Source organism: Tympanuchus pallidicinctus, unplaced genomic scaffold, assembly GCF_026119805.1.
Source record: "Tympanuchus pallidicinctus isolate F22 unplaced genomic scaffold, pur_lepc_1.0 scaffold8, whole genome shotgun sequence".
NCBI classification, from domain to species: domain Eukaryota; kingdom Metazoa; phylum Chordata; class Aves; order Galliformes; family Phasianidae; genus Tympanuchus; species Tympanuchus pallidicinctus.
The window spans coordinates 18963698-18987315 of NW_026294802.1; the positions used below are offsets into that span (position 1 = coordinate 18963698).

The following is a 23618-nucleotide window of genomic DNA, read 5'->3' on the forward strand; positions in this document are numbered from 1 at the left end:
TTTGATTTGGAATAGAAAATCCTCACTCTTTTGGCTAATTAATGTAATAAGAGTTCACCCAGCTTGTCTGAAACAGGAAATCAACTTATCTTTGAACATGGAGACAAGGAGTGAAAGGGCATATTGTTCTGAGGAGAGGTGTTTTGATTTTTTTTTGTGTGTGAGGAAAAAAGATGGCTTGGGAATAATCATAAAAAAGTACATACATCAAAGGCATGGCCATCAATACCTGGGGCAATGTTTTCAACACACAGGATCTTATCTCACACTGCAAAGTGCAAAAAAAAGAAATATGTTGACTGCTCCAAATCAAGCATAAGACAAAATTTACTATGCTACATTTTCTTCAGTTTTTGTTTAGATATATAATTATATATCTAATTAGATACCATATGCTTCTAGTCATGCCAGCTCTGAACGTCAGCATGAATGCAGGTAGAAAACCATATTAATAGCATATCTGAACGGATGGGTTTTTACAAAAAGGATATTTTTTCAGCATGTACAGAGTAGCCAGTCTTGAAGCTCGGAAGTTGGCTCTGACAGACCGGTAGACGGCTTTCCGGAGGCCAATAAGATGCTGACTAGGATGCTGTCCAGCTTTATTAAGTGGGCAAGCGGCACTGACCCTGTCAAGCAAACTTGAAAAGTAAAATGTGATACAACTGTACAGATGTCCTAAAGTATTTTTAAAAGATAATACATAAGTTTTCTTTTTCTATCACTATTTTTTTGCTCAGTAACTATTCCCCCCCCCCCCCCACACACACAAGAAATTCACATCAGTGAATTATTCAGTCAAACATTTAGTTAAGCAGCTAGGATTCCTCTGTAGGCAGCTTGATTCCAGTCCTACCTGAGCCACAGTAAAATTCCTGAGGACATTTGTCTTCTCCAAAGTGTTCCAAAAGAACATAGTAAATGTAGGCAGGCCACAACATTATCTGCCATAAAACTACCTTAAGCCCACTGTAAGTTTGCAGATATTTAACATTTTCCTCTTTGCATGCAAATTTGCTCTTTAAATACTTTTTATAGAAGAATGTGCTACTATTTATTGTTTTTCATGCAAAACACTATTTTTGGTCAACCCCCCTGCAGAATTACTCTCTAGGTCAAAAGAAATGTTACTTAAGTGGTGAGACAGCTTTTGTCAATCATGCAGTGAATGACAGCAGTGTTTCATGGAAGTCAGACAAGTAACATGAAATGTACACAACTGTATAAAGTATATTTGAAAATATATTTTGGTATTCATATGTTCAGATGAATACACAATTTAAAAGACACCATTTGCTTATTAGACTATACTTCAAAATGTCTTTAGAAGAGTAAGAAATTGTCTAATCTGGAAATAAATTGGATTATGAACTGAGTAAATGTTAAATATATCTACAGAGTCTTAAGACACAATCTGATGCCAAACCTGTAGCTACAACACTGAAAATGGCCTAAGTGCACAGTTCATCCTCTCCTGCACTGTGTTCACTAGAACCAGATTGGGAATGGACGTGGTGCGGGCATCAAGACTGACCAACTGGTAGGGGATTGGAAGCCTGCTTCTGCTCTCACCTTATTCAGAGTAAAGTGATGAGTTCACCTTGTATCTTTAAGTCAGGACGTGCCAATCTCTAATATTTTCCTAACTTGTGAAGATAAAATTAGAAGTGTTCAAGGACAAACTCTTATATCACTTCGTAGTGTGGGTGAACAGCCTTGGGTGAACTGTCAGAAGCAGGACCAAAGAGGAGAGTAAAGCTATTCTGCTAGTAAAAATTATTCTCTAGTAAAAAAGAGAAAGAAATTTATGTTCTGCTACAGCAATGCAAGCATTTTCAGCTTCTGCACAACTCATGCAGTACGTGCAGTACTGCCAGTATTCAACAAAACAATTTGTATTGCTTCTTGGGAGGCTTGTTTCAGTGTTGGTTTTTTTTTTTTTTTTTTAATGGAATAATTCTTCATTGCAGTAATGTTAATATAACTTGCTATAAATTTCCATGCGACAGACATGCCATATCCCTAGCTTCCTAGGTTTTCATTTATCTTCCACATACTTTAATTGAACTTACAATATATTATCAGCTTTGGATATCAGCCACAAGCAGCAAAAAATTTTAAAAAAGGTTAAAAGTGAATTTCCTCTTCTCTGCTGCTCCATATCCATTTTCCTTGTAAAGAACTATTATTTATTTCTCCATTAGTTTCACAAATCAAGTTTTAAATAGAATCTCTCCTTTAACAAACCTGCATATACACTTGAATAAAAAACTATTCTTGTACTCTGACACAAAAGCAACTTCTACAGAGATGCTATACACAACAACATACACTCACAGAGTTTGATTCTAGTTGAAACTATATCGAGGTAGTACTTTGGAATAAAGTTAATTGTATCAATGACAGACAAGGAAATAACTACTTGCTTTTTATTGCTGCAGCCTTTCATTGCATATCTGTACAGTTTTCATTTTATGATTTAATAATGAACATACTTTCATTAGCCAGGAGAAAATCCAGGCTGCAACTCGTGATCAAGATTAATTTGTCTAATTGCAACAGAGACAGAAATACTGCTGTTCTGCCTGAGCAGAGCCCTTTCCTACACTGGCTACATAAGTTCTGAAATCCAAATTACATTGGCAAGATCTTGAGCATCTCTGCATCACAGAGCTCTTACTGTGCAGGCTTAAAAGCTAACAGAGGTATTAAACTCTTCTGAAGGCCACACTGAAATCAGAATATTCAATGGTCTTTGAAGAGCAGATTATATAAGAAACACATGACATGGTCCTTACTGGTTTGGCTTTTTTTTTTTTTTTCCCCCTTAAGTGCATACTGTGTTTTTTTTTTTGTTGTTTTGTTTTTGTTTTGTTTTTTTTTTAGGTGGGATTGGAACAAAGGCAAAACAACGTTTGAATCAATTGATCATATAGCAGTCACTGCCATGCAGTAGTAAACCGATGAACCAATGGAGAACTGACCCAAATCTCATCAAGGATAATTTAACACTTTCAGAAACAGCCAAATATTAATTAACAAGGGGACATGGAGAGTAGAATAAAGCAAAGCCATAAGTTTACATAAATTAGCCATATGAGAACATAGCAATGGATGGTGCGATAGAGAGAAAAAAACATAGGACCTGGGCAAACACCAGGATCTGGGCTTGCAGAACTATGCTAAGACAATCAGTCAAAACCTGGACTCGGTATTATTTGTCAGCTTCATTGTCTTTCATTCATAACAAAATGAATTCACAGCCCAGACTACTCTAGGCTTGCAGAATATTCAAAGAGCAGCATATGTATCATGCAACAGGATGCTGCACTACCCAGTTAAAATCCCATTCCTTTAAAGATATAAAACAATACAAGATACTCATTAACTTTCCAGGTGCAACCATTCCTATTGCCTCAAGACTCTCCCTGAACAAGCATTAAGACTTTGACGAGGTTACTACTGGAGAACATATCAAACTTAGTTCCTCTAAGATTCACTGTATCAAAATTCACCGAGAGGGGGTAGCTAGATTTTTGGATCACACATAAAGCATAATATCAAGCAAAGAAGTTCACCGTGCTCTGCAGCAGCATCTCTTACTTATGTGGGTGCTGGAGGGAACACTTGAGTTCAAACTTCCTCCAGACTAAACCAACCCAAAACCTGTATGACACCAACCTCTTCATACTGAGTATGAATGATGATGATTCTGATGAGAATGCTGACATGGCATTCTCCCACTCCATCCACACTATAAAAGCTTTTGAAAAGCTTGCCAGAATTTTAAGTAAAGGGGCTATGAGATCAAGCACTAGCTTAAAGATCAGTCTGTTTTTTGTTAATCTGTTATCTAAGATATGTAGTAAAAAAACAAGAAACGAGCAATTTTTAACACTGACCACAAGTTCATTTGCTTAAACTTAGGAAAAAACCCAAACTTTTTTTCTCATCTGTTATTTGGACAAGCCCTAATAATAATTTCTTTTAAGAACTCATCTGCAAAGATAAGACTGTCTATTGCTTAACTATACACTTCTTCAGAAAACACAACAAACAAAAAACACAGCTAGGCAGACTGAAGACATGTTTATGCATTCCTAAGGGAGAATAAAGCTAAGTATATTGAAGGTGTCTCAAATTCAAAAATTAATTCAAAATGCAAACTCCACAGTTTAAAGCTTGCACATAACAAAAGCCTACAAGTTGAGTAGTTGGTCTGGCATTAACCATTTCTGGTGCACAGAGGGGAACTTTTTATTGGTTTTAGAACGAAGTCAGCAGCATTTACTTGCGGGCATTTCCTGTCTTCTTAAACTTCAAGTCAAACTGACTCAGGCATATGTCTAGAAATAGGCTGCTACAAGGGAAAAGGACATACATGGCAATGAGAGTGGGTCTTGCACACACTGAATATGTTCTAATGTCCTTCAACATAATAAGAGTAAAGTTATCCAAGGAGTTAAACATTACCCAGAGAGCTAAATAACTAGAGAAACTTTAATACCTTAAGTGGACAAGAGGCAAATCCAGGAATAAATAACTTAAAATTCTAAACATCTTAACAATTGCATGCAAGAAAAGAAAAGGGGATTGTAATTTTTTTGAGGTTGAAACTGACCTCTGAATAGGTCTTGCTAATTGCTTTGCTCTCATTACTTTAGACTATTATTTGATAATTTTGAAGTAATCATGTTTTCTAAAACATGAATGATTACTTGCAGATCAGTTTGGTTACATGGATTTGATAATATGAAGTACAAAAAACTGTGAAAGAAACAACCTAAATAACCCTCCAGAATTGGTTCTAAGTCCTTTTTTTTTTTCTTCAGTATTTCATTGCTAAGACTCCAGGAGATTTTCAAAAATGTAGGTGTCCAGTAGATATTTGATACTTAATGCTCCTTCAGGATGCATAGTTTTAGCAATGTCTTGTTAGGATTCATACTCTCATGTTGGTGAACACAGCTATGATAATTATACTATTTTACATAAATGCAAAACTTTAAGCAGCATGGTTTTCAGCAGGTCCATTTGTTATGGGAGACAGTGCAACAAGACTATGTCAGAACACATCTGGCTTAAACGGATCTGTGCATTAAAGTGAAACGTAGACTCACAGGGTAAATCCTCTGGAAATTACTTCAGTCTCTTGAATGAGCCGTAGAGCTTTCCTCACAAGATTAGTAAAAGCTCGACTATTTGCTACTGTTTCTTCCAGCTGGGTACAGTATTTTTGCAGGGACATTTGTAGCTTGGCTGTCCTCCATGTGGCCCACACTCGAAAGACTGCATACACAAGCAGAACCAGTCCCCACGGTAGCCACGATGACTCCTTCCACCATGAAGGAAGCATAAGCAGGGCACTTACAAAGGCAAGCAAGAGTGAGATATCCCTGCAAATACAGAAAGTCGTTTCAACCACAGACTCCTGAGGTCAAACAAGCAGGAAGTACATATAGATTCTTAAGTAAAAAAAGTAAACACCAGAAAACACTAAGCTGCAGATTAAATGTACATTCACATGATATTACACCTTAGGAATACTCTAAAGAAACATTTATCCAGCTATTTAATGGCAAAAGTAGAAGAAAGACGTACCACTTCAAATGGCCACTTTATTTCATATGACCTTAAAACAAAACAAAACCCACAAAGCCAAACCCCAATCTGACTACTCAGCATTAGAAGCTGGAATGGGTAGGAATGGGAATATCTGTATTTCCTGGTTCAAAAATACATTAGGAAAGGGTATGGGTTTTTTTGGAAACGAAACTCTCATGTAACACTAGCTTTATTTTTTGCCATTTGACTCATTTAACTCGGATACCAACAGACAACTAGTTTTGAGCACATTCTCATGGCATAGATAGAATAATTATTTTAGATTATTTGGCAGCCTCTGAAAATCCTTTAAAAAAAAAAAAAAAAAAAAAACTGACAGAGTAATTAGTATCTCAGTTCAGTTATTTCTAAAGAACAATTCCAAAACCTGGTAAGGCTGTTATTTTCATCTAGAAAGAAATCTACAACAAGTAACTCCTAAAAAATACACGATGTTTCACATCTAGTATTATAGCTGCAATTTTGTAAAATTGTATCAGTCTTCACAGAGATGGACAGGATATGGGTTTCAACCTACATAAAAAACTTCAATCTTTGAAGTTTTTCAAATAAAAATATCATTTTTCTCCCCCCTAAAATCAAACATGGTGTTGGATTTTCTAGTTGCTGGACAGTTCTGTAGTCATTTTTCAATTAGCTTTACAAAAGCTAACTCTTTAACTCTTTCGCTCTAGTGACAGGTTTCAGCAAAAGTACAGTTAAAATATTACAGGTACATAAATAACTTTAAAGAAGGGACACACAGTCTGTAACTCCATTAGCATATTTGAAAAAAAAATAATAATAAAAATCTGCCCCAAAAATCTCCAAAATGAAAGACTGGAAGTGGTCAAAGAGACCAGCTTCTTGATTTTCAGTTTCTGGTTATCTAAATCATCACTGACAGCCCCAGGAAGATAAAGACGATGCCAAATACACCCATGTAGTTATCCCTACTGCTAAGCATCCTCAGAGTTCCAAAGATTTCCCCCAAATTCAGCCTAAATATTTTGGAAATTAATCAAATTATTTTTCTTCGAATCTTTTGCTTTTCTGCGCACGCTGACATCGCTTCCTTACTACCTTCTACTACCCATAAGACTGTTTCATCCCACCTAAGTTTTCTCCATGCTGGAACAAACAATCTTTCCTACCTCAACTGTTTTCAAAAGAATGCATTTTCTATACTCACTATTTTTCTTGTTCTGTACTTTTTCTAATTAACTGTACCTCACAAAAAATGGCATCAAAACTCAGAGTTGATACACAGAGGGAACCAGGGAGAAAAAGTTAAATCCCCTGTGTGTTGTATATAACAAGGATTGTGACATAAGATTTTTCCATTTACTGACTTTTTCAGTTTATGCTCTGCAACAACATGAAGATCCTTCTCTGAAGTAGTACTGTCTACTCAACTGTTCAGCTTTGTGCTGTTAATTTGATTTTTCATTCCCAATGGAAGTATTATGCACTTGTCTTTATTGACTATTCCACTGATTTCAAGATATTTCTGCAATTTGTCAAGATATTTTTGAACTCCTATCTACCAAAACACTTAAAAAGTGGTGTCATATGTAAAGTAAGCAATATTTCCAAATTTTTCAGTGTTCTTTGTCATTTGAACAGTTTAAGAAACCATGAATAGTGTTAGGACCAGGAACAAAACATTGCAGAAACGGTGGTTTGAAAGTTCTTGTTTGAGAAAGAATATCAATTATGACATAATATATCATAAACATTTTTCTTCCTTTTCTAACTGGCTGAGAACTTAGAATCATTCCACTTACTATCCTAACATATGTAAGAGAATATACATTGGCCTGTGTCAGTCAGACCATCCAGCATTCCTACTATTTTTCAAACACAGGTGGTATTTGTTTAGACAGTTGCAGCTAGCTCCTTCAGTATTCCAGGATGAATTTCACCGGCCTTTTCTAATTTCAGTGCATTGCATTTAAATGCTCTTTTGTCTGTTCTTCTAGTATTCTAAACCCACAAAAATTGCTCACCCTTACAATTAACATACTTTACAAAGGCCAGAGTGAAAAAGACACTTTCCAATTCAGTCCACACAACTATGCCTAATTTATCAGAATCACCCCCATATGGCTTTCGGAATTCATTAATTCATCTATGTTAAGTTCTTATTCATGGCATCTGTTAGGGTTTATAAGTACTGACTTACGCTTATGTATCTATCTCAGATTAAAACTGTTCTTTCAATAAAATGCCTGAGGCAAAAATATGTTTATCCATGTATGTGAGTAGTAGCGGACCAAAGACTCAAAGATCTGAGAAAAAAAAAGCTACTATATTGCTGCATTTTATGTAAAGAACATATAATATTTGTTTGTTGTTGTTTAAGAGTGAACACTGTAACAGATATTCTCTGTACAATACCAAATATTAGGAGTTGCTAGGGAGCGTAGTGTTGGAAGCTGTCCATTTTCCTGTTGCTTACACTGCCCTGCAGACAGGATACTCGGGTCAAGGAACTCAATCAGTTCCACATCCTCCTGCAGCAGAACTTCCTGTTGCAGGATGGTACGGAGCGTGTCAAATCGAAATCCAACATCCTTACCACAAATAAGCAGAAGAAAAAACAAATGTTAGTAAAGAACATGTAAACTCTTAAAATTAAGTTATGATAACAAGGAAAACATCCAGACACCCTACACTTCACTGGCAGCTAACTCTTCCTGAAGATTCAGAAATATTTCAGGTATACCAGTAGTGGCTACCTCACTTTTCTAAACATGCTTAAATTTAAAAACTAATTTTCTATCTATTACTTCAGCCTAGCAGGGTGTTTCACATTGACTTGTGATCAGATCTAGACAGTAGTGATATCTAGAAAACACGTGAAATTATGCCAAAATATTGCACCAAACTATCAATACAGAACCCTTCCAATTGAGAATGTTGTATAAGCACCAAAACTGAACATGTGGCATTTTTTAATCTAGCTAGATTACAGGAAGGAAAGGAGAGCAAAAGTTAACAGAAGTTTACAGAAGTTTGACATTTCACATTACAGAAGCTTTTGAAGTCTGCACTGACCAAATTAGATTATTTATGAAAACCCAGGCTTTCACAAACTAGCTAGTTAAATTCTTTACACTGATATTAATCCAGACTACCTGCACTCTACATTTACTGGAAAACACAGTTTTAGGGCTGTGTTCAAGAGGAAACTGCCATCCTCCAAAATATCCTGTGTCATTTTGTTACCCTGAAGTAGCAGGCAGCAGAAGAAACGTTTTCCATATTCTTTGGTTGCATTTCTGTCTCAAGAAATTAAGGTTAGAAAAGCTGTGAAGCCAAAAGTTCTAATTCAAAGAGAAACAAGGAGGAAGGGAATTAAAAGGACAGTCAGTAACAAGATGTTGCAGAGATCTTGCCTCTTCAAATGAGGGAGAAGTGATAGCAATCGGATGAACTCTCAGAAATGGAAACTCCTAACTTCTCATATAACTCAACATTTTTTTTTCCCCTAAGTTATATATAGTGATTCATTCTTGTATCACAGTAGAAAAAACAAACTTCTAACTGTTAGATTCCATAACAGTCTAACGCAACATTTCCATGGTGGTGCATTAGTTTACTTTGCTTTTCCCAAATGCAAAAGCACTACGGAGAATAGAGCAGAAACAGAACATATAGCCCAGGACAGGACCAAGAGTGGTGGAGCTGCCCAAGCACACTGCTACGCTTGAGCTAAGAACCTGCACGAGGGCAAAGCGGCACTAAATGATGCTCTACAGGCTTTCATCTTGAGCTGTGTCTGCAAGTCACTGAATGCAACTTAGGGACTTTCTCAGTGTTTTTGCAGTGTCTTCCACTGACTGGGGAAGTTTTAATGTGAATTAATTCCTTTCAGCTTTCAAGAATTTATTTAATTTCTGACCGTCTCTTCCACACTGTGAATATATTCAAGCTGGCTGCTGGCAGTTTTCCTTCACTGTGCGTGTGCCCAATTTGCCATGCATCCTACCTCTGAGAACCTGAAACAATACTGCCTAAAGATTAAGTAAAACTGCTAGAAGGAAAAAAAACAACAAGAGAAACTAAAGATGGTGCTTGGAAGAGAAGGTACAAAGGAGGGGAAGACCTGTGGATTAGGAAAGGAAATTATAAAAAAGGAAAAAAAAATCTCTTACCAATCGGTGCAGTATGTCATCGTTTTTCTTATATTGTGGAAAGGGAAACCAACTTCTGAAGAACTCAACTAGTTTTGACAGGATGCTTTGCTGAAAGGAACAGAAATTCTTTCCATTAAAAACAAAAAAAAGGAAGAAATAACAGACAGACAATTTCTTTATTTCTTTTCTTGTTAAATCAGACACGTGTACCTGCAAGGAAGTTTCCCTTAGTCTATTTGGCCTAACTTCAGAGTACGGGAACATCTGCTTCCGCTCAGTTTGCCTGTACACAAGACTGTGAAATAAAGCTTCATTCACCCCACCTACTGAATGTAATGAATTGTTATGCTGTACTGTTAAAAATAAATACAGCTAGAATTTGTTTTATCTCAGATTGGCAACAACTCAGTACAAAGATTTTCTCTCTTCTTCAGGATAAAAAAAAGCAGCAGTGTTAAATGGCTGACTGAAACTGAAGAAAAGTAGAAGACTGGGAGAGGAACTTCTCCTTGGAGGACAAGATACTGAAAGATGAGTGAATAGAAGCAGGGATGCATGATTTTAACAGGAATTGTCTCAGAAACTCCCTGTCACACCAGCACTTGCTATCAGCTACTTTTCTCCCCATGTTGCCTCTCCCATGAAATCTAAATACACAGCTTCATCTGAGCTGTAAATGTAACTTTGAGCAACACTAATTAGGGGAACCTGCTCTCTATCACCACGCATTTTACTCGCACATCTTCCTCTTCCTAAAATACATGAAGATATCATAATTAAATAGATGCATGACTCTGCTTCCCTCTCCAGACTTGTCATGAAAAAGGCAAAGTTTTGGACAGACATTCTACATCTACTTTCCTCAGACTGAGCTGTCAGGAAATATTCTTCAAAGTATTTACCTATGACTATTTCATGAATTCTGAGGCCCTACATGTTAATTTTCAAACTGCTGACACACAGTACAATCAAGTGAAATGTAGGGCAAAAAAATGTGAATTTTGAAGCACCTACATTTTGTGCCATACTATTTAAAAAACAACAAACAAACAAAAAAACAACAACCTCACATCAACAATAAAAAAAATCATAAGAGCTTAGTCTATAAACGGTATCTGCATTAAATCAGCTTCTTCCTTTTCTTCTCTCTCTCTTTTTTAAGACAGAGAAGTGTAAAAACAGCTGAAAGGTCACTTGCCCAGAGGAACCGACACTGAGCCTCTGATTTCAGGATTCCAGGTACAACCCTGTTCCAATGCAAACTACAGAAATGCCCCTGAAGCAGCTGTGTGATAAGAGGAACACAAACTTCTCCATCATGCTTCCAACTCTAAGGCTGGAAATGGAAGAATAAAATTAAACAACAAAAGTACTGAGCTGTGCTCAGCCTGGGATTTTTTTTCACATAAGGCCAGTGATGGGAGCTAGAACAGACACACCAATCAATTTAACAGACCTCTGAAAGGCACTGACAGAAGTTTTGATGCAGAGCAGAATGGCTTTGAACAACACCAGAAATTGTCGCTCTGCAGCCTTTATGATTCACAGAACAATTTTAGAATTAACTCACTTTTGCATCCACTTAGGTAACCTAACTCAAGTTTTTCTTGCATGCACTTTTCAGTATACAGTTAGAACTACAGACCTGTGTCAAAAAGAATTAGTAGACCAGTAGATAGACAAACTGACAATATGGTTTTTGTAATGATGCTTCTTTCCAGAACACAGCTATCACCAAGTCTTTTTAAGAGGGGCTACCCCTGCAATTCACACAACTTAGCCTACAGAATAAATGCAGATGGGGATTTCAAGCATGTTACAGAATTTCAAGTGCAACACAGTCAAGCTATCAAAAAATAAAAAGGCCTGTTCTCCTACTATTTTCTATCATCACTATCAGTAATGCTGGTAAAAGCAAGAATCACTTTTGCTGTATGGGTAAAGAATTCAAGGCTACTCAAAGGCACTGCCATGTGTCTGAGGGGGAGAAGGCTGTCACAAACTGGAGCAGTAGATGATATTCCAAGGTAGAATTTCTTGTGAAGTGGTGCAAACAAAACAAAATTATCTGACGACAATTTGTGGAAAATTGAGATGAAATAAATAAAGCCATTGCCCTACATTTGAAGAGCAAATACTTTGTTCTACATCTGAGCAGCAGGCAAATACTTTGTTCTGAAGTACTTGCCTTAGAACAGTGAAGTGCAAAAGGAGCTGTTCATTTAAAATGATGTCTCTGGGAGCTTTTCCACTGCTTGGCCTTGTGAAGTTCTTCTGTTTTTATCATAAGCATTTAAATCTACACCAAAGACAGTTTTAAACTGCTACCAGCTGACTAAACTAGACTGTAGAATTACTGAAAAAACCAGACTGATGTGTTACATAACTGTTTGGTTTACTCACCATGTTTTAGATTAAAAATAAAAATATGAGCTTGCATAAATGCTCAACAGGCATGTCAGTGCTTGAAAACAAAACAAGACAACCCACTGTCTTGGGCTGTGACCCAGTAGAGTGCAGTAACACATTCAATTATTCAGTTCCCTGGAACAGTGTCTCACAGTTTGCATTCCCACTGGGAGTGTTACTGACAAGTAAAACAACTTGCATCAACACACAAGTCAGGTCATGTTGCTAGTGCTTCTGGAGCATCATTCTTACAACATCAGAAAGCAAGTCAGCCAAATGAATTCTCTTAATAAGCTTAATAAGTAATTATTATTAAGTTTATTACTAAGCTTAATTGGCAGAATTGAAGATATCCACTGTCTAACATTTAAAAAGTAGCATAGAACATCAAACATTTTAGGATCACTCATTTTGAACCTAAAATAAAATTCTTAGAAATATTTCTCTTCTATGCAGGGTGAACTTGAAATGGCAATTCAGCAGTATCTGAAACACCATCATTAATATTGGCGCCTTCCAATTCTGTGCAGCTCAGAAAGATGCTAATACTAAGCAGTAAAACCTTCCAGCTACTCCAAGCTGGCCTTACGTAGGTGGAAGCCATAGGCAAAGGCAAGGACCTGTCCCTCCTTTCCAATTTCGGTGGATGGCCTCAACAGAATGCTAAATATCTGCCTCTAGTACCTGCGTTGTTCTAGTGATAACTGTCACATTGGAGTCACGATGAGGTGAGAGTAAAATCAGTCAAGACACTCAGATATGCACAGCAGTCTAGGAAAATGAATGAGAAAGGAAAAATGTATATGAAAGAAGCATATTCCTTAAAGATCAAGCAGAATTGCACAAATAATTCTGGCTTAATTCCAGAAAACAAATCTAAAGCTTCCTTTAAACAGTGCTTCTGAATATCAAGTGACCATGAGATCAGAACTTTGGCTGTAACTTTCTCCTGAGATTGGTACAGCCAGAAGCACTGCAACTGTAATTACCATGCTAAACCACTTCTCTATACTCCCTCAGCCCTCAGAGCAGTCTTGAAGTACCTTTACAGCTTTTCATTTCAGTGTTCATTAAGACCACGACCTGATTAAGGAAACAAAACAAAACTAACCAACCAAAAAACTAATTAAGGTGCACTTCAAATTCAGCTCATGCCTTTATCTCTCACTAAGCCTGAACGACATGCTCTGCTTTGTAGGAAAGCAAAACACAGCAACGTTATTATCAGTCACTAGGAACATCTTTATCTCCTAGATTTGATTTTTCAATCTACTAAGATCCCACACTAGATCTTTACCTTGCCAAAATACTGTTGTATGTCACAAGATTGTACCTGAACAGGGATCCCCCTTGCCTTACAAGAGGAGTAAACAATCCCAACTCAAAGACATAGCAACACTGCAACCTTTCTAACATGAGTTTTCCACTATCAGTCAGCTGACAACCTAGAAAAAAAATATTATTTTACTTTTCTCTTCAGGAACATTATTTATCTCCTTTTCTACTCAGAACAAATCCTGTATTTAGCAGAATGGGATGAAGATGGAGAAATAAAGCAGAATTGGATGCTCCCCCTAAAAAGTAAACCACCTTTTAAAGAAAAGAGTATTGTTTCAGATGCCATGGTGTTTCAGATCTTTTAGAAAACGTAGGAAAGACAGATGGACTATAGTAACCAAGAAAGCCAAAACTCTAATTTTTTATGCACTTGATCTGTACTCTTCAGATTTAACTCTGAAGTATCTTTTAAAGCTGAAGCCATTTGTAAACTTGCTTTTCACAATAGTAAGAAAATAATATCCATGTACTAAGCACTGTTCGACATGGAACACCTACTGTGTTCATGTTATTTATGCTACACTTAAGACTCAGCTAAGATCATTTCACATTAGGAGGAGGTACATATTCAGAGATTGGAAACCACTTGCTTCCCGGATATTTTATGTCAGGAGACTACATCAGCAAACAGTGAGAGAAGGGAAGTGATAATAGTCCGATCTAAAAATGAGGAAATGATTGGATGGGAATTGAAATGATTTGCCTGTATGTCACAGAGAAGTTTTAACAAAGGCCCAGATCCTCCTTATTTTGGTGCACTTCTTCAAACATGTGGCAAGCTGTCTTTTTGAAATATTTCCTTTTATATTAATATAATATAATATATTATATATTATATTTATTATTATATATAATATAATATAATATAATTAATATAATCCTTTTGAAATATTCTGCCAAAAATGGGACACAAAAACAGACTTTCTGACATTAGATTACAAAAGACGTTCCCAAATTACTGAAACAACAGTTAGAAGAACCTACGAAATTTTATTACTACCAATTACACAAATGCTTCTTCCTTTTTTCCCCACATGCATCCTTGTCTAGACTGAGATGAGACAGTATGAATGTCATCCTGGTATTCATAAGAAATGTGCAATCCATTTTCAAACGCCCTGTGCTTTCAAGTAGCCCAGCAAGCCATGATGAATTACTTCTACAGCTGACGTAATACCAGAGGACTTCCTCCCAAAGCAGTAAAATATTTGAAGGGGAACAAAGGGAAAAAAAAACAAACAACAGAATCCTTGAGGCTTTTAAAATCAGTACATCATTACACTTTCAAGGTTCTTAACCCTATAGCAGTTTCGCATTAAATTCAGTGGAAGACACATACATGAACATAGAATCATACTGCTGTACTGACTTTCATAGTTGCATTTATTTTTTGTAACAACGTGCACCATCTCCAGATCAGAAAAACAACAGTGATATCCATATCAATTCACATACTTCTGAAGCCTACCTACCTAAGACCCCACACAGAGCAGAACAGATTAAAAGACCTTGAAATAAAAATGCCTGGATCTGACATGAAGGAGGAACAGGAAGGACACATTCAAAACTGAAAGTTTTATGCCGAAATAATGCCTAACTAATTGCAACTATTACCCGACTCATTCCTTGAAGCATCTTAAGAACTATTTGGGAAAACAAAAAAAAAAAGAAAAAAAAGAAAAAGAGAAGCCTAAGAGAAATATCAGCTCACTTCATTCACTATATGATCCCCCCATCCACCACATCCTGCAGGGAGACCTTCTGGAGAGCTCAGGACCACTTGTATCACACTGCTCCCTAGTTCACTGCCAGCTAATCAGAAAGGTGGAACATTGTGACATTGTGGAGCAGGGAAGCAGCAGAGGTTACAAAAGAGAGGGAAAGGGTTGTGAACCTCTGATTTGAGGATAGTCAGGCAGATTGTCTGACTATGGAATTTTCTATGTACTTGCTTTTTTAGGACCAGCAAAGAGAGTTGTACATTGGTTGCCTCAAGACTGAAATTTACTCACCCGCACTAGAGATCATCAGCTGAACCACATGGCCTACATGCTATCAGTAAGAGTAAAATCACATTTATTTTTAACAAGGAAAACAAGAAATGAGTAGACCATTGTATGTGTTAAGTGACCAAATTAATGCTATATTTTTCAGCATTACCGTATTTCAGTATTCTCCAAGCTCTTAATTCTCAAGAATACTTTTAATACAAAAATGATCATAAAAATTCATTAGCCTTTATTTAAAATAATAGAAAAATAAGAAGTCTGAGCTTATTAGCCAATGGACCTTGTCAGCTGTTACTGTTATAAAATTGCCAGAACCTAAGCACTGTTCTACTTTCTCCTTCAGATTGGCGCTGGTATTTCTACTTCCCAGAAATCCTCTTTCTTAGTATTATTAGTATTTCTTAGTATTTTGTTACATAAGAAGTGACATTTAGGAACTGAATGATTGAGAAGGGTTGGGATTTATAAACATTTTGTTCCAGAAAATTGCAGGTGTTATTCATAGAATTATCATCCAAGCCACAGTAATAATATCCAATAAATAATGTCATTTACAACCCTTACAGAATTTACTATCAAAGCATTTTTCTTCCCTAATTCACATAAAAGCAAAGAACACCTCAAAATATAATGGCAGATCAGATATTCCTAAACATATTTGCAGACAACACATGAAAACTGTTACTACTAACTTTTCTTTCTAATTATTACAGTAAGAATTCCATCTTTATCCTCTCTAATTATGCCTACCTGTGAAGTAATGTGGCTCTCTTTGGGAGGATAAATATTAAGAAAAAGGAGAACACTCACTTTCTGGGCAGTGTGCACAGTCCTCTCTCTCTGGCCTTCCTCTACTGCACATTGCTTTGCCTTCTGTGACACAGGTGAACATACTTCAAAATCAGTGTGTCCCAAATCCTGCAGATACTCGTAGAGTGGTGAATTCTGAAAGAGTTAAAAAAAAATAAAAGGAAAAATTTGAGAATACCAACCAACCAAAAAAAAACAAACCAAAACCAAAAACCAAGAGCAAAAGATATTTCCTATTGACCATAAAATATGACTATAACATGATGAAGCACAGTTAAACAATGCAGTCAGCAATGAGGCATGTAACAGGAAAAAACCCACAGTGTCACAGCAAGAACAAATAAATCAAACCTTTGTTTTCAGTCTCCTTCAAGTTTTATCTTGACTGCAGTGAAAAAGGTTGCAAAAGTCAATATACGGTGTGATGAGAAACATACAACCAACCAACTTCTTTCAAAGCCATATTTTTCCAGGTTACCAGATGTTTCTTTAGCTTAAAACATACACGTAATCAATACATAAACTAAACACTTGGCAATATATTTTAAAATATTCTTGTGTGTCTCAAGAATACAGTGTCATCAAGTGCTCTGAAGTTCATAAAAACTGAATCAATACATTTTGTGTTACTTCTACTGAAGCAAACTTGAAAACTAGAGCACGTTTCAAACTTCAGTAAATGAAAACTCAGTACAGATTAGGGACCTAAGGAGCCTTTTACACAAATGAGAAAAAATATATCTAGAAAATGGCTTCTGCTCTCTCTGAGAACACTGGCACTTCTGGCAACTGAGTGTCACAGTTATTAAAAAAAATTACAATAAAACAAACAAAAAGACAACAACCCAAATCAAGATCTTGAGGTTGCTGGCAAAACCACTACTTGAAGAAAAATCCTTGTGGAAATCTTTTAGAGTAAGCATGAGATTCTGATCACCACTGAATGGACTTTTACATTTTTAAATATTTACCTATACAGACTTTTGCATTCTCTTTTTACCCCTAACTGGATACCTAGATTTAAATAACTGTTATTTGCTAGCATTCACTCGTACAGCAATATTTATTACATATCTGATGAAGAGTAAATTTACATTGACTCCAGTTCTACACAGTCGATGTAAAGAGATTTCGCTTTAAGAAAACTTCTCAGTCTCGTTGCTTAGAAATTCATTTTCAATCTTTACCAACTTCCCACAGTAATCTGCAACCAGGTAAGAACTGCGTAAGAAGAACAGGAAACATCTAAAGAACTGTAACTTACTATCAGGGAGACAAAAAGAACAGTAAGAAGTAAAAGTTCCACTGTAACTGGCAAACAATTGCGGAGGTCTGCAGAAACAAGCTGTGAAAATAGTCTCTACCATGACCAAGAACCAACATGAGCAAACCTCAAATGACTGCTTGCTGTACAGAAAAACTGAAGCAATCATCAATTCTAGCTTAATAAATGAACTTGTTACTGGCAGGGCTATTTCTAACCCATCACCAAAGTGCTATTTGGACCAGTCTTATCTACTGAAAGCATGCAGATGCACACTTCTGCATACTCCCCTTGAGTTACTCACATCAGATTCAGAGTCCACTCAACCTGAAACTCAAACATTCATACCAGCTCACAGCTCTGTGCAGGTGCAGGCAGTCCCCTCAGCCATGACAATGATGCTGCAAAGCACTACCCTACATTAATGACTCACTTCCTTGTGGGAATTTTTCTAGTGTGACACCTCCTGTCATTTTTCCAAGGATCCTTTCTTCACCATCAAGTACTTTTTCAAGTGCAGACAACCCTAATTAAACAATTCAATCCTAGACTGGCAGGAAAGAAGCTATGTTTCTCTAAAAGTGCAACATGCCTCTTCACCAGAATTACTTAATTAAAATGCAAAAGAAAACATAATAGACTAGAATACTTCTTTTATTTAAGGCAATGTTAAATTACCCGAGTAACTTCAGGACAAAACTTCAAATGGGATGGACATGCATAACTATGTCTTCTGGAAATGGTCTCCACACAAAGCAGGCGGCACACTGCCAGCACACCTGAACAACTCAAACCCGCACACACTGGAGGCTCTTAGGGTAGCATGGATATTTCAGACAGAATCAGCAAAAGCGTTCCAAGTTTAGACAAGTGGGTGTAGACAAAACTCCAGGAATTACAGGCCTATTGGTCTGACCTTGGTACCAGACAAGGTAATTGAGAAGGTCATCTGGAATGCCATCACTCAGTATAGATAAGACAAACAAATGATGTGAAGCCAGCATGGGTTTATGAAGGACAGGTCCTGCCTGACTAGCCTGATTTACCTCTATGACACTTAGATGAGGTAAAGACTATGGATACTTCAATTTTAGTAACATGTTTCATATTGCTGCCCACAATATTCTCCTGGTTTGGACAGACGTACAGTTCTGTGAGTTCATCTGGCTGATGGCTGGGCTCAATCACAGTGAATGGAGTTCAGTCTGGCCTCACAGCATCCAATGAGGCTCGGTGCTGAGTGCTACATGTGGGTCATAACCACAGCAGTATGGGTGCCCAGCAGAAAAGGGCCTGAGGGTGTTAGCTGACAGCTGCTGAACGCGAGCCAGCAGTGTGGCCAGGTGGCCAAGAAGGCCAACGGCATCCTGGCCTGCATCAGAAATAGTAAGGCCAACAAGACTAGGAAGTGACAGTGCCCTTGTACACAGCTAGTGAGACTGCATCTCAAATACTGTGTTTTGGCGTGAAAACAAACCAAGAAGTTTAAAGACTATTTCACCTCAGTAATCTGCAAATCCAAAAAAGCAAAAAAAACCATGTTTTTGCTGTCTTCAGTGACGACAATCATCTCAATCACACCTGCCACAAGTAGGACATGAGACTATTCTTCTCTTTATTGATACTCACCTAAATACGGACAGCTGTCAAAATACATATACCAAGGGGTTTGCCCACTGTCTTTGGGCATATCTTGTGTGTTCTGCTTTCTTCCCTGCAGGGGCAAGGCTAGACAGAATCCATTCAGCTAACCAAATAATGCTAGAGATGCTGGTGATATTAACAGCTCTCTGTTGTGGAAATAAGGTAAAATTACTTCTCCTTCTGGGTCACTGCAGAAAGGCCACACTGCTGATAGCTCATCCTTACAAGGGATTCAAGCAAGCACCAACCAACTTAAAGGAAATGCAAACTATGTTTTTGCTAATGATCCAAAACCACCACAGAGCAAATATTCAGTACAAAGAAAGCAATCTGTCAGCATTCCAGGAGATGAAAAAAAGAGTTTTTTTATTCTGATTATGTAAGGTCAGTTAAATGTGCAAGGCACAGGAGGGAATGATACACTATGAGATCATTTTCTTAAAAGCTGATCAAGAAAAACAGCATAAAGCTGTTTAGATTGGTTCCATTTCCCCACAGGAATGGATAAAAGAAGGCAGAGGAAGGGACACGCAGAGAGAGACTCTGTCCACTAAAACCAGAGAGAATCAGCTAAAATCCTGAATGCTATATTTAGTAAGTGAATTATTGCATAGACCTAAGAATGCCTGGCTCTTCTCTCTTATTTTTACACTACATTAAAACTGCACAGTTAACTTAGTTAGTGTAATTTCTACTGCACAGAAATGAAAATCTAAACAAAACAAATCAAACACCTCTTCAAATGTTAATGAAACATTGGACTGTAGTTGTGATGACGATGTCACCTGTTCTTGTAATCAAGGTAGAATACAGCACCTTACTAGGTTTTAAGTAAAATCCTTCTGATTAACTTCTCAAAGGCTTTTTAAACGTTCCCCTTATAGTTTGACTTTTTTGATTACCGAATTGGCAAATTATAATTGATTAAAATTTAACTTGAATGTTTATCACATATTCCTTCAAGTAAACATCAAATGTTCTCTGAGTTTCTCAGGAAGAACTTAGACTTTGGCAACCCTCTTCTAGTACACCTCCTCTGGCCACCTATTTCCTCTCTCCTATTTTTCCTAAGAGATTATTAGTTAAATTTACAGTCCACACTGTAAAACCTCATTTTTTATTAACTTAAATGAAGAAGAATTATGCCCTGTGCTCTAAGAAAAAATACCATTATTTCCTTTTTCTAAATTCATTATAGTATATGAGATGTGGGTACAGAAAGAACTAAGAAGTGGGTTGAAGCCTCTGTGAAATTAGATTATGAAGAACTTCCATTACAAACGAGCTCTCTTGCATAGCCCACTCAGCTTTACAGCTTGTTCATTAATAAAATTTGAGGTTTACAACTTCTCTTTTATTAGAAATATCACCTACGTCATGCGTTAGCCTACACTAACATAAACACACAAACTATTTATTGACATTATATTTAATGTCCTAGATACTGTCTGATTTTAAGTGTTACTGACAAGCCTCTCACTTGCAAAGCTGTGCAGTCTGTATAACTCACTGAGGATTTCTTCAACCAATGCAGTCAAAGACTATGCAAGCATTTCCTTGCAATATGATAGCATTAAAATATGCTACAGTATATACTTACATTTCAAGACTAGCAACAGAAACATTATAATTAATACTCATAATCCTCACGAAGCTTAAAAAACCAATACTTTAATATCCTAATACGTATGACGCCTGATAAATCATAGCTTTGAATTTACAGAATCTGCTTCTTTGCCTCCTAATTTTCTTTCTTAATATTCATGCATTCTTTTTTCAGCAGTCCAATATTAAAAAATAAAAATTAAAATGAACAACCCCCCAGTTGATTTTGATGCTTATCCACGTATTATAAGTGCTACAGTTTCAGATTGAGAAATTCTGGACATAACAGAAATGTATCCTTGCAATGATTGGCAGGCTGGAGTACAAAAAAATATAAGTTAGTCTTGAAAGAAAACTGTTAGAATGTCAGGGAAAGGGATAGCAACAATGTTTCAGTAGATGATTTGAATGGGAAATGTAAAATACAAAATCTCATTCTACTATCAATACAGAATCATATTATCCTAAAGGAATCTATTTCTATGTATTTTCAATCTTTAACTTCACATTCAATAGCTCAAACTGGATACTATTGGAATAGTTAGTATTGCTCATGCTTGAATATCAGTCTCATTTACTCATTCCTAGTTGCCTATATCAGAATGACACAGTCATCATTCAGCCTGCCTATCATCATCATAGCACCAGTTACTAATGGGAAATGCCATCTAAACCAGAGATGTCCAACCCAGAGCCCACAGGCCACACGCAGCCCTGGGACAGTCAGTAACGAGTCCCCCAAATACCATCAACTTTAACATTATTACGTGATTTTTTTAGTGATGTTTTTCACAAACTGATGGTGTGTAGCTTGAGTGCAGACCGTGTAGGCAACAACTGAACACTGTGGTGGGAAGGGCATGAGGGCTAACTCTGCCTCTCACGCCCGCCACACACTGATAGTGGATTAAAAAGAAGTTTTGCTATGATAAGTACACGAATTATCAATCTTATACACAGCCCATGCCAATCACTCTTCACTCAGTGTGGCCCAGGCAAGCCAACAAGTTGGACCCCCACCATCTAAAGCAAGTGAGGATACCAAGATAGGGTTTTTCAGCAATATGGTGTATTTATTTCTGAAGTTTCTTCAAAGCTGTGTCTTCTAATTCGCTTTCTGAGATCACCTAGATACAAGAGAGAGGTGTTACATTTACAACCAGAACATCATTTTATTGTGCTACTTGTCAAAAACACATTCTTGAAATGGAGAACAGCTTCAGGACAGCCAATAATCAAAAAGCCATTATTATTTCGTGCACTTCTAACAGACTAGACAAGGAGAATCTGGTTAGTAAGTGAAACAGCTTGTCTGATATGGTTCATGGGCTGAAATAGGAATGAACTTTCCCAGATTTTAAGAAGCTGGGTTTTCTGGGAACAACAGGAACAATAGAAACTCCTGCTTATTTCTGTATGACTTTTCTAATGCACTACTATGTCACACTGCAAAGACATTCAACTTTAACAGAAATTCATAATATACTGTAGGTTTATATTAGCTCTCATGTCCAGAATCAAGAAAAAAATTCCCTTTCCTCCTTATTCACAGCTCTCTCAGCCTATGTATTTTACATTTCAAATACTTATGTTTAATGACAACTGTAATTCTTGGCCATTGAAAGCACTTGAGTCTCAATCTAATCCCAAGATTCTGTTCTTTACCTCTTTTCCAAGCTTTATTTTAAAGCCACTCTCCACACAGCACTGACTTAGAAAAAAACCCAGCTCCTAAACTGAACCAAAGATCAGAACCAATCATCTTGTTCACAACTCCAAGCCTACAGCAAAAATAAATACCAAAAGCAAGTCAAATATTAACAAAAAATCAAACACACAATGCTGTATACTGCTACATGATGGAAAGGCTGTTATCATAGAGGATTTCTTAGTTGCAGAAGAGAGCTGATTTTTAATTGATATTTTCTCAAATATCCTTAATCTATTGCAGCAAACACAAACATTGCACTTTAATATGTGCATTTTATGCATATGCTGAGAAAAAACTTTTGTAATCACAAATAAGATGTTGTTAGCTGTCATGGTTGTGTTACAACAGCAGCTGAATATGAAAGCCACACCCAAATTATTTTTGCTGATGCATCGTGAACTAAATGACTCAGGATTTCTCCATTAGAGATTTCTCCATTAGAGATGGGGTCTTCCCACACCCCAAATTCTTTATTAAGATAAAATTTACTATCTAGTAAACCCCCTGCTCCAGCTTTCAACCACAGCTAACGGAGCAGAATAACCTTAAAAGTAGCATTTAATGTGACTGCACAAAATAAAGGGTTTAAAGATCTCTTCTTAAAATACAGAAATGTTTTTCAAAGCTGAGTGGTCCAGGAACACCATCAAACAACCTCCAAACAGACAACAAGCTCTGAATTCTCGGTTTGAAAAAGATTTTGCTTATCTACAAAGCCTAACAGATGAGCTTAACAGGTGGCAAAGCTCCCAACCAAATAAACCGTATTGAAATCTCTCCCTCTCTCTCAAAACGTGGCTTGGAAAAGTTGAGCTAGCACTTACAGACAGCGCGATCTTTGTCTCCTGGACGAGGGCATTCCATTTTTCTCTCCTGTACTGTTCCCACGCATCCGACAGAATCTCGCCCACCTCCCCGTTTCGTTCCACTCGTCCCTCCAGGATGACCCGAGCCGAGGATGAAGAGTAGCAGTCAATGCAGTCGCACCTGTGCTCCTGCACAGTAGCATTTTCCTGACAGCATCAGCGGATGCAGTTTGAAACTTCCCAGGACTGTGCAATTTCTCCTGACTAATGTGGCTT

At 37.0% G+C, this 23618-nt stretch overlaps 1 protein-coding gene across 6 annotated transcripts in view; it reads right to left on the bottom strand.

Moving 5' to 3' along the window:
- The window catches only part of VEZT (vezatin, adherens junctions transmembrane protein), a 49863-nt gene that overhangs the window by 18811 nt on the left and 7434 nt on the right, over positions 1 to 23618 (bottom strand). For 3 of the 6 annotated variants that reach the window (XM_052667364.1, XM_052667369.1, XM_052667367.1), the window contains exons 2-6: positions 16313 to 16447; positions 9765 to 9854; positions 8005 to 8180; positions 5121 to 5396; positions 492 to 641 (exon numbers count right to left, since the gene is read on the bottom strand). In XM_052667364.1, coding sequence (XP_052523324.1) covers positions 492 to 641; positions 5121 to 5396; positions 8005 to 8180; positions 9765 to 9854; positions 16313 to 16447 — 827 coding nt within the window. Of the gene's footprint in view, positions 1 to 491; positions 642 to 5120; positions 5397 to 8004; positions 8181 to 9764; positions 9855 to 16312; positions 16448 to 23618 lie in introns of those variants that run through there. The other 3 variants (XM_052667365.1, XM_052667368.1, XM_052667366.1) reach the window with 2 other exon arrangements.